Here is a 12134-nt window from a genome sequence, read left to right as displayed (position 1 = left end):
AAAGAAGTACTTAAAAAGTAAATATAATATTACTATATTACTTTTACTTACTTTTTCTAAGTTTTTTATTTTTAGTTCTTAGTAAGTACTTATTAAGTCTTTATTATAGAAAGTTCTATACCTTAAACCTATAAGCCTTTCTATCTATTTAGCCTCTACTAGCTAAGCTATCCTTAAGCCCTCTAAGCTAAATATTTAGTCCCTTATATATAATTAAATATATCTTGTCACGGGCTAGAGCCCGGATTGATATCTCCGGCTTCGCCGGAGCAGTTACCGAGATCCGGCTCCGTTGGACCCACTATTCTGCCGCAGTACGCCGCCTAACCCGGCCTGCTTCACCGCTGTTAGGTGCCTATCCCTGTAAAGTCCTTTCTTCCTTCTTCAGCTTAGAATAGTCAATCGACGGCACCTCTACGTTGAACAAGCCTAGGGGCCAGCCCCTTACATATCTTAATAAATAGTAAATATCTTAACTTCTTTTAAAAATAAAATAATATAGTAGTAATAGTTCTTTAATAAACTAAATAATCTTACTTTTTAGTTTTTTATATCATTATAGAATAACTAGATATTAAACTCTATAAGTTTTAAGTAGCTAGAGAAAATATTTATACTAATAATAGTAAATAAAGCTAAAAAATATTAATTTAAATATTTCTTTATTATAAATAGCTATAAAACGTATATTTTAAATAACGTTAACTATATAGAAATACTATATAAATAATATCTACTTAATATACTTATTTATTTATTTATTATATTTTATTTAATTACTTAATACATTAATATTCTTATTTCTAAAAAAAGCTTATTAATATTCTTTTAAAATATATAATTATATGAATTAAAAAGTAGAACTTTCTATATTACTACTTTTATATTTAAAAAAAAACTTTATAGGTTTATATTATTAAATTAAAATAGAAAATAATAAGTATATAGCTTATTGATACTACTAAGCTATTAATAAGTTAGTTTATTTATATACTTATTACTATAGATATTTTATAACTTTCTCTATAGCATAAGATATCTATAATATAAAGAAATATTTTTAAAAACAGTGTTATAAAAATACTAAAATCCTTTTATAATTTAATATTATATGAATAACTTTTGAATAATAAAGTAAGGTTAAAGTTTAAAGTTATTAACCTTATTATCTATATATTATTTTTAGAGAAAATTAATAAATAATTAGACTTTAACAATATAGCTATAGTAAGTAACTAAGAAGTTATTTAATACTTTAAAGTTTAAATTAAGAAATATAAGCTAAAACTATATATAAAAGTTAAGCTAAACTTAAATAAAAGGTTTATAATAGCCAACTAGATTTAGAAGAAGAAATAAGAAATATAGAATTATCTAATTAAATTATAAGTAGTATTAATTAATAGTAAATCGTTAAATAATAAAGAGAGTATAAGATTATATATTAAAGTTATACGTTTATAGAGATATTACTATTTATAATAAAATATAATTATAGGTTAGGGCTATATAATGCATATGAAATCGCGTCTCTGTTGTAGGGGGATTCTATTACTTAGGGTAGGGTCTTATATGTTAATAGGTTCGCCTCAGTTGTTCTTCTTGGAAAAGTGGACTGTTACGGATGAGCTGATTGGCGTTCATTCCTGTCAATGGATCTGGTGGTTTTATGAACGCTTGGCTTATTTTTGGCGGTTCTGGGACCATCATAAAAGACAGCCTGAGCATGAGCTCAGTATGGCAGCAACGAGAAATAGAATTGGCATGAGAAACTTGTTCATTCCGCATGCGAATGGCTGTGAAACTGACATTGTGCAGAGTACAGGTTATGACTCAGATGTGCCGGGCACTGTTTGCTTTGAGCGCCATACCTCTAGGTTCAAGAATACCCAAACCGAATATCTCTGAGAAAATTGCGGATGGAGGAGGAACAGAGGTGAGTGGTGGGGCCTCGGCGTAAGGTGTTTGATCGTGATGTGTGTATAGAGGGCATAGAGGGCATCGTGACCAGAGGACGTATTACGGTGAGTCGCTTGTCTATTGCCGAAATTGAACGAAAGACGAAGAGGGCCAGTTCCATACTGTGCTGTCCGAAGTCGATAATTAGCATTACATTTGAATTTATAGTATTCAAGCCGTCTTGATTCTCCCAGCAGACATCTTTGAGGTAGTATTTAAGCACGGCTCGAATTTGGATAGCTGGGATGTTCTGTAGAATGATACGTGAAAGGGCATTGAATACTAGAAGGTTCTTTTCGATAGTTTCCTGGAGGGGCACGCGTGTTCAGATATGGGAAAGGCGGTTGGCTGACTGAAAAGCTACGTGATGAGCGGAAATCAGGGAGGGGTCGAATACGCCCAGGATGAATCAGGATAGCGGTGCCAAGGAACGACCGGGGACCGAAAGCTGGCGTGGGATCCTGGGATACAGCGCCTGCGTACAAACAGAAGATCTTGGTGAAGAGAGCAAGGTCAAGCAGTTCGTACTTTTTAGCAGCAGCTACAGTTGCAGCATTGGGCTTCGGTGGCTTCTCGTCAAACTTCGATGCGCCTCTGCTGTTTATAGTCAGCCCACGACACAGATCGTCACGAATCCCTGAAGGTTTCTTGTACAAGCAGAGTTCCATCGCCAAATACTTGTTTCGGAGCCGCGAATGGATCATTTGCTTTGCCACTGTCGTATGATATCTAAAGATTGTTTGAGCGATGTCGTCCAGTTTCATCAGAAATGTCCCCCTCAGCAAGCCTAGTTGCCTGCTCCGAAGTCAATCCCAGAATTGAGAGACATGTCTTCATCTGTCTGGGATCTTGCAAGGATCAACGTCTGGAGGGAAGCAATACATTCGCTGGACAGGGACGAGACTTGAATTTGTATATAGTGGAAAGTAATAAGCTGAGGAGGATAATGAGAGATGATATTCGCTTGTGAGGCAAGATTATGGGAAGATGGTGAGGATGAAAGAGTCTTGGTCCATATTGAATCCCAAGGTTGTCCTCACAAAGAACCGCTGCTGTTATCTATAGACTTCTGAGCGTAGGTTGAGCCCATCTTACTTGCTCTCTAGCTAAGATAAAAGAGACCCAAATTCCTCTGTAGACGTCACAGACCCAATCCATATCTGTTTTTTCTTCGGTTTTATGTATGCTTCGCAAGATCGTACTGACCGAAACGGCGAAGACTGTACCAGCGGCATCGTCCTTGAAACAACCAATTACCGCCCGTTTACTTTCAGTGATTTCATTCATGAATTTGGAATACTTGTAGCCAATACCTGTACAAGAAGGACGGGCGATGCTGGATGACACTCCGTGGCCTGTGGGTCTGTACTGTGATGATTGAGACACTGGATTGAAGTCACTCTCCCGTCTGTAGATAATGTGCTTAGCATGGATACTTTTCAAGGAATCCGTCCATTGTGTACCCCCTAAATTATTGTGTCTTCCCCAATTCTCATGGCATCATCGGCAGCAACTTTCGTCACTTTTATATCAGGTGAGAGGTCGACCGCTTTATTCAGAGGCGTGGTTGCTATTTAAACGCATCGCACGTCTCAAATAGCATTCAACTCAATGTCTGTATCTCCGAAAACCATTTCAATGAAAGATGCCTGGTACTCTGTCTGTGCAGTTTCTGAGCTCAAAGGACACGATGGATTTCAGAAGGGGTCTGTGGTGGTGGCCAGCGGTCCGTGTGGGCGGTGAGGCCATGGTTGTCTACAGCTTCTTAGTGTGTATTGGAGTATATTGAACACTGAGAAGAGATGTGTGTGGACGAGTTAAATGCGAAGGTGCCCTGCAGTCAGAACATGGATACAGCTCGGTGATGATGCGAAGCACACCCCTCACTAAAGCTGGCACTTTTGTGACTTCTCATGGATTCACATGACTCCAGGATCGTTTTGGCTTTCCGTTCAGACTCATTCAAACCATCTGTTCTTTTATCAGGGCCTTAGATGTTGAGACGGGCGTTGGGTGGCGGCGGGCTTTTTGCACGTCTTAAGGTGAAGTAGAATGCGATGCTCCCTCGGAAGATACAAACAATCATCTTCCCCTGATACGTTTTCCGTTTCCTGAAGATGACTGTCATGACTAGCGAGATCTTTCTGTGACAGATTTCCTAGGCTGCAGAGCGTTGTTTGGGCTATGGCCCTGGGAGATTACTATCGGAATAAAGTCAAAGAAGAGATCCAGGGAACGGAACACGTTTATTGAAGTAAGATTGCTGAATCAACGCCGCGATAAAACAGCTAGACCAAAGAAATCGAAATAACCACTGATCATAGTAGATAGCCTACATCATTGCCTATCGATGAGAGAAGAACGGTACATCGTGGTGCCTGGTGATGTTTTTAGGTGCAATACGTGAGTTTTATAGATTTCAGCCGAAATATGTCGAAATAATTTCGCCCTTGACCCTGACAGTCTGAAGTTCATTCGATCCATCAACCCCAACTCGGAAATGTTGGAGACACCTCAGTACAAAAAAGCCGTCCGCCGCAGGCCGAGTTGCGTCGATGTAGGAAACCGATGACCTCCACGAGCCAAGTGACTCATTGAAACGAGACAGACTGAAACTCCCGCCAGACGTGACGTCCCCGAATCCCGTCGCTTATGAGTTGTTTGACGAACTGGGAAAGACACCGCCCGGCTGCGGCTCGGGCTTCTTCGGGCAGCACTTGGCAGTCCAGGTGCAGGGGTGGCCAATTCTCTGGCCGTTGCAAGTGTCGTCCGAACCCATCACCTTAATGAACGAATAACCGGGGTGGCAAGTTTGAGGCTCACGAGGTGCTCTTCCGCAGATAATCTCTCCGTCTTGGATGCGGCATTTCGTGTGCCAGGTCGTCAGTTTGCAGTAGTCTAGTTCCTTTCCTGGGAGGGCGGAGGCGGCGGCGATGAGCAGCGACAAGGTCGCGATGAGGGAGGTGATGCGCATCTCGTAGAGGTTAGGAGGAGAGAGCGAGTGGTTGAAGTGAGGTTGGTCGGTTGAAGGGGTTGTGGTAACGTAGATGAGTAGGTTAGATGTACGAGAAGTGTTTGATGGCAGTTCATGATTTCGTGAAAATTTCCGAAATACTGCGTTGTGGCCAGGTGTGCCAAAAAGGTGAGGGCTGAATCCTCGAAAGAAACTTGAAAAGTGCGAACAGTAGTTAGTTGTACATAGTTACCACTGAACCTTCGATCAAGGTTCGCAAGTTGCATCATCAGACTTGATTGACACGTGAATAAAGGAAGAAACCTCTATGGCCAGCCGACGGTGCTCACCATGACTCCGACGTCAGCTTGGATTTACCAGTTAAGGAAAGCCACACTCTAAGGTATCCGTGTCCAATCAAGCAGGTGGCAAACTTCTGGAAAGGCGACTTCCTCTTCGAGACATCAAAATTTGGAGATAAATAAGAGTCAATCAGCACGAACGCAAGTCCGTGAGATTCCCAGCAATCCATACAGCCTAAACGTCTCCACTTGATCGTGCAATGAAGCATGTATTAGTGGCCATCTAGAATTGCGCTTTTAGTTTTCTAAGGAATGTAGTGGTAGCTATTTCAGGGAAGTTTGAATAGTCTAGAGACAACGGGTAAATACACAGAAAGAGACAAAAGATAACGCACGCTAGAACCTGAATATTTGGAGAACTGCAACCAAATCCCAAGGTTCTTTTGATGTCATGTGTCCCGAGAAACAGACCACGAATTGACAAAGATCTAAACGCTAGGATTGCGTGGGTCTAGCTGAGGATTGGTTGAAAGATATGCTATTTATCAACTGGTCGACATCTTGATTTGAAGAAATATAGCATTGCAGGACACTGGGAATCGCAGTTGTAGAAATCTCATAATCGCCTATAAAGCTTACTTTATAACGCCTACTGCTGCCTTTTTAATACTTGCTAATAAGATTCTTCCTTTATTCTATAGACTAGTTGCATATCTTAAGGATCTTGTCGGGATACTGTTACGTTCTGTTGCTGTTGAAACTAAGGTAAACTAAGCTCTAGCGTCTCTAACTGCTCCTTAATGGGAGCAAATGGAAATATCGCCCTCATAAGGATAGGATCAGATACAACAGAGATAACGGACGAAGAAGGAACGCAACGGAAGCTCTTCACCGTCTGGTGTACAACACGTACCAGCAGCAAGATGATGACTAAGCAGTCTCAGAGGTCTGAAGCATAAGTAGCATGGCCGATGATCATCGCCATTGTTGCCCCCAGAAAACAACTGCTGAGAAGATTTGTCTTCTCTTGCTGGGTGATCTTTCAAATTGTCTTATACAGAAATAACATTATTGAAGCAGAAGGATGAATCCACCGGTTGAGCTGATCGTTAGGATGAGCCATTGACACAACAGATTGTCGACTACTATCTAGTGCCTAGCTCCGCTCTCTCGCCTGGAAGACCACGAGTATCAATCGCCCACTTGTACCTGCGGATTTCTCGTTAATAGTGGGTATAAAGTCTCAACTCTTAAGATCATAGAAAACAGACCCATCAACGACGAGAGGCGCACAAAAGGTTACGCATATACTACTCCAAAGTCGACACGAGATATTATTATATCGTATTAATGAGTATCCTACATTTAGGAGCGACTACCTCAAGAAGATAAGATAATCATAAGTATAGTTTGAATACTTAGAAGATAGCAGAGGCGCAGGAAGACGCCAGCGGCTGACAGGCACTGATCTAGGTGATGTTTGCAGCTCAGATGGAGTGTAAAAATGTCACTCAGTCTCTCTCACTCAGATGGACACCGGCAAAATCGATATCCATTCCGCACTCTGCTGGGCAGGGACCGCATTGTGCTGTCTCGTTCTCAAGATGCTGGCTCATCTTAAATACTCCGTCCTGCATCCATCATACCCCGAAAGTAACGAAGCCGACATACCACGGCTAGTCCCACCCATATAAAAGATTCAATCGTCACCCAAAAGCTTTCCCGTCCCACACAAATTGAAGTAGCAAAGAGTAGAGGATGTTGGAGTGTTTGCATTCTTCAACAGCAGCGAAGTAGCTAACGCCCCTGTCTCAGCCATCTCGCATCACCACCCCTAATGCTATTCGTCTTCCATGTTCTTCAGTCTTCCTGGTGTATTCGCTCAGATACCATACCTCGTGATATCCTTATGTCATCACAGGCCGCTATTCTTCGTCACGTCACAGAGACTCTAACTTCGCTGTGTGGCATATCTCTAGCAGACGTCCACTAAAGCCCTTGATTCATTCCTCTGGTATTCGCTTGTCGCAGCTAATAACACGTACCTTGCTCGTAAATTTATACTACAAGCCAATCCCTTCCCGCGATATTGCAGTCAGCCCAGCTCACCACCGCGACTTCGACTGAGCTACGGCTCGCGTTGCCATATAAGGGGATCATGCTAGACAGGCAGTCTTCGTCTCTAGACCAATGTCGTCTGCCCACTCACATTCGACAGCAGCAATCTTAGCAGTCTAGGGCTTTTTTTGTCGTTTAAAGCAGAGTTGTCAACGCCATTGTGAGGTCCCAATTGTCTCTCACCTAGGAGCTACCTCATATACGGGCGCCCTCATCATCATGCGTCATCTTCACACATCTATTCTATCTGGATACGCTCAAACTACTATCCTCAGCCAGCTCTTAGAAATTAGCAACAACAACACCTCGTCACCAGAGAGAAGAGTAAAGAAGAAAGTCACGCGTAAGTAAACATAAGGAATTGAAACTCTGCTAAGTACATGCAGTACGCAGACTTAATCGATTGCATAAAAGCCTTCTACCCTTCCATCATCTTTGCATTTTATACATCGCCTCACGCACACTCCCGCAAAACCCAGAACCGCGATCTACATATTCGCGATGAACATGGTATGTATGCACTACTTTATAAAGGCAAGACCCTCGAGCACAAATCAACCACCTTCCCCAAGACGATATGCTGGTTGTATGCCTTGGCAAGGTGACGATGCGTGCTTCTCAGCTGCCTTATGCACAGAGCATTAACCATATCACAAAAACCGCACCACAGCTCATTCTCCCACAAGCCCAGGGAGCACACGCATCACGTATACCCTCCATCCATCATCGCCATTCGAGTATATCGCAGCAAATACAACCAAGCCGGCCATCGCATAATCAGGACCCTACGAACCTCGAACTCCCCACCAACAACCGAGCGGGAGTTTCCCTGAGCATCGGAGGTAACTCAGGCTCAATCCCCAAGTCGGTCACATAGTATGTCCGATTTGCTCCTCTCAAAATCATCTCCCTGGCCATCCATCCTCTTATATACCCATCCTCACCTCCATCTTCACCTTGCCGCACGCACGGAGCAACACCACCTTCACAACCAAGCCCATGACAACTTCCATCATCCACAACCTCACTAACACCCCCTCACCTCACGAAACGAAGCAAACTTGAATGGGATGGGTATCAATTATATATAAACGTCCCTCAACACCTATCTCTCCAATCTCACACTCCTTCTTCCCCTCGCTCCTCTCTCCCCTTCCCCCCTCTTACAATTCCCCCCTCCTCTTCCCAATCTGCACCATGCTCCCATCTCCTCCTCTCCTCTCCCCCTTGAACAAAACACCTCCAATCTCAACGCCCATCCCCGAACTAAAAACAAGGCAAACGCCAGACATGAACACAATCCCCCTCATCACCTCTCACCAACAACCTCAAAAGGAAACACAACAGCAGGACACTCAAAGACCAAAAAAGAAACCTTATTTTTTTTTTCAAAACAAAAAAAGAATCGCTACGATTATACATTTTATAATCGGGGTCAGACAGACAACCTCAAAGAAGCCGGTATGTCCTGTCGTTGGGGATGGTGGTGGTGTGTGATGCGGCTCAACCGTCTGTTCAGGGTGTGGTGGTAATATTCAACTTTCGAAGATAACAAAAGGGGCCGCGACACCACTCTGGCTCTCTCTCTTTCCCCTCTCCTGCTTTCAACAGCATCAGCATCTTCAGAAACACGTTCTCCATTCCATCCAGCCCCGTCGTCCATCGCCACAAGTCATCCTCCTCTTGAATCGAAAAGTGGCACACGCGTCGACTGGGAATGGGAACATCCTTCTCTTTCTTCTCGCATACGCTGACCCTTATGATGCTGTCGCTGCGGAGCCTCGTCGGCCTTCTTCTCTTCGGCGGTGTAGGGTTACAAAGGAAACTAAAGCTTGGACCGTGGTGCTTCTCTAGAGGTGTGTGTGTGTGGTCGTCTCGCCGTGGGACGATGTCGGAAAAATAATTTCGGGTTGGGAATATGGTCGATAAATACATGTGAACGTTCGGGCCGAATGCTGCGAAAAGGAATTAGGAGAGTCGTAACGTCGTTGGAGGCTCGCCTCGCGGGTGGTGGTGGGTGGGTATGTCGGTAAGGTAAACGTAGGCACGGATATATGACAGGTTGATAGGGTGAGTCCATCACATGACGATGCAGCAGCCGCAACCGCCGCTCTTCTTCTTCGACTTCTCGCCGCCCATCGACATCTGGGCGGCCGAAGGTTGGTCGGGCACGCGGATGACGGTCTGCGTCTGCGGGGGTTGCTCGGGCTGCATCATCGGGCTGCGGGGACTGCGGGGACTCGGCAGCGGGCTGTTCTGCGGCTTGTCGTTGAGCTTCGGCATGGTCGAGTAGGAGGCGCTCTGCTTGATGCTCGGGGACGTGGGGCTCTTGGGAGCGTCGCCCTTGAGGGGCCACTCATCGTGGGGTTGTTGTTCTTCGTCGTCGTCCGGAGGGGTGGACGTGCTTGGGCCGGCTTCGGGCGGCATCAGCAGTCCCTCGGCAGTCAGGGGACGGAACTCCTTGTCGTAGATACTACCAGACTTGCCCTCGCGTTCCCACTGCTCTTGTTGTAATCGTCTCGCCACGGTCGGGAGCAGTTGCTGCTCCGGGGGGAGACGGGGGTCGGGTTTGAAGGATCCAACCATCCATGGCGGGTCGCCCTCGGGCTTCTTGACACCGGGAGACAGCTCGCCGGATCTCGTCGTGGGGCGGGTCGTGCTCGTCGAGTCCTTGCCGCCTCTTGTCTTTGGCTTGCCCGACTTGGCTTGCGTCGACGCCTTGCGCGTCGCGGGCGTGTTGTTTGAGGCGCCGCCGCTGCCTTTGCGGGGTGAAGTATCGGTGCCAGTGCGCTTCGCAGGTTGCAAGTTCGGGGTAGCACCAAGGGTATTTGCGCTGCCGCTCCTCGGACGTTGCTTTGGGTAGGCTATCGTCTCCAGTTCGTTGGGTCCGCCGCTCAATCTCCGCGCAGAGGGCGCGTGCCGCTCAATGTACGATTCTGGAATGGGAGCCGGGCTGGCCTTGGCGACGGGAATCTTGGACTGCCCCTTCCTCTCGCCATTGGACATCCAGTAGTTACCGTCCCCTTCCAAGGCAATCTCCTCGGGCCGTCGCAGGTCCCAGCTGGAGGAAGGCTCCAAGTCGGGCATCTTTTCCGTCGGGACTCTGTTTTCCGGGGAGATGGAGGCTTTCCTAGACCTCGGGCGAGGCATCTCATCATCAGCGGCGGTAGACGTCGTCCTCTTGGTGCTCCCGTTCAGCTTCTCCTCGCTACGACCCCTCCGCGGCCTGCTACTCGCGCGCGGTCTCGGCAAGATGATGCCCGCGGCCTGGAGCTCCTCGCTCTCGATCTGAGCCAGCTTATCGCGGTGGATCCATTTGGAATTGTCATGCTCGGGGTCGTTCTTCAGGTCGTTGGTAGACCGCTTCTCGCCAACCTTTCCGCCAAAGACGTCGTCCGCCACAGCCAAGCCCGTTTTCGCCGATGCGTCGGTATCGCGGCGGCTCTTCTTGCCCAGCGACAGATTATCATTAGAGGCCTTCTTCTTCGGAGGCGGCAGTGGCTCGAAGCCGTACTCGTAAATGTTGGCCGAGTTGCCGTTTTGCGAAAGGGGCGGCCTGTTCGAGTCGGACCTTGCGGACTTCTTATCCTGAGGGTTCTACGACAGATGGTCAGCGTCTGCGCCGGCATGCCGCTGCGAAACCCGTGGGCGATTGTTTGCCCTCTTCTGCACAGCACCTACCTCTGTGGTGTCCCAGGAGTTTTGGTTTCCGTTGCCATGGCTGCTGCTGGGCGGCGTGATGGTGTTCGCGGTCGCTGACGCGGCAGACATGGCGGCCATCGCGTCGTCTGGAGAGCTGGAGGCCCAGCAATCTCCAGACTGTCGTGAGCGGGTGTTGGTTGGGGAGGTCGGCGTCGGCAGAGCTCTCGTGTAGATGGGGAGTCAATTGTCGGCCAAGGAGAAGGGTTTCGGGGGCTGGCGTGCGCGCGCGATTCGAAAAGGTAGTGAGAGAAGCAAAGATGGCGCTGGAGGAAACGCGAGCGGGAGATTGAAATTGCGTCGTGGGCTGGCGGCTTAGCGTGGTTGGAGTTTGGTGTATTTGCGGTAGCTGGCGGCGGCGGTGGTGGTTCACCGGCGAGGCGGCTTATTAGGAGGCGGCCACGAAGTGGCGCGATGGTGGGAAAGGTAAAGTGCAGTTGCAGGTGCCGGTGGAGGCAGCAGGTGCAGAACAATCAAGACTGGCTGAAGTCTTTTTGGGATGGAAACAAAGGAAAGCAGGATAGCGTCAGGACGGAGGGCCGGCCGGGAGGAGGACGGGGTCGGAGGAAGAGGAACGAACGAAAGTGGCGGCAGGTCGATCCGAAGAAAGCTGCTTGCTGCAGACAGCGAGAGTGAGCGAGTGGTGAAGAATGGAAGTGGTGTGTGGGAATGGAAGAAGGTGTTTTCGGTCAAGTCAGGGACAGGTTCAGCGAGAGGCCATTCGCAGCGGTGGTTGACGCTGTGGTGTCGTCCGTCTTGCGTCTGGGTCTGCGTCGTCTTGTCTCTGAAGATGGCCGCTCGCAGCGTTTCCACAGTGCCCAGGAGAAGGAGAAACGAGGACGACGACAACACGCGCAGGTTGGTGGTGGTGGATGTGAATTGGCAGAGGACGTGGACGGGACGGGGGCAGCGCACAGGCACACGAGCACAGTGCGGGACGCAAAGACGCTAAGCAGGGGAGAAGGTGGGCTGCTCCGAGTACGTACCGCTTCTTGAGGGGCTTATCTCGATCAAGACTAGCGCAGCCAAAGTCGAGGGGCTGGTTGGCTGAGACCCTAGTCCAATCAAGGGTTGCGGATCCACAGGTGCAAGGCGTGGGATTC

General features: G+C 47.4%; 2 protein-coding genes across 2 annotated transcripts; both read right to left on the bottom strand.

The window, feature by feature from the left end:
* Positions 1 to 4609: 4609 nt before the first annotated feature.
* Positions 4610 to 4933, bottom strand: CGGC5_v005172 (uncharacterized protein; the record flags this gene model as incomplete). Its single annotated transcript, XM_032032893.1, has 1 exon — positions 4610 to 4933. One exon carries the CDS (start codon positions 4931 to 4933, stop codon positions 4610 to 4612), a length of 324 nt encoding a protein of 107 aa, XP_031893033.1.
* Positions 4934 to 9411: 4478 nt separating this feature from the next.
* On the bottom strand, positions 9412 to 11112 carry CGGC5_v005171 (uncharacterized protein; the record flags this gene model as incomplete). The annotated part of the gene is made up of 2 exons (XM_032032870.2): positions 9412 to 10929; positions 11014 to 11112. The coding sequence occupies 2 exons, from the start codon at positions 11110 to 11112 to the stop codon at positions 9412 to 9414; spliced, it is 1617 nt and encodes a 538-aa protein (XP_031893398.2).
* Positions 11113 to 12134: the final 1022 nt, after the last annotated feature.

Source organism: Colletotrichum fructicola, assembly GCF_000319635.2.
Source record: "Colletotrichum fructicola Nara gc5 chromosome Unknown KSG_Nara_v1_contig03, whole genome shotgun sequence".
Taxonomy (NCBI): domain Eukaryota; kingdom Fungi; phylum Ascomycota; class Sordariomycetes; order Glomerellales; family Glomerellaceae; genus Colletotrichum; species Colletotrichum fructicola.
The sequence above is the reverse complement of the archived record's forward strand: the minus strand, read 5'-3'. Positions and strand labels throughout refer to the sequence as shown.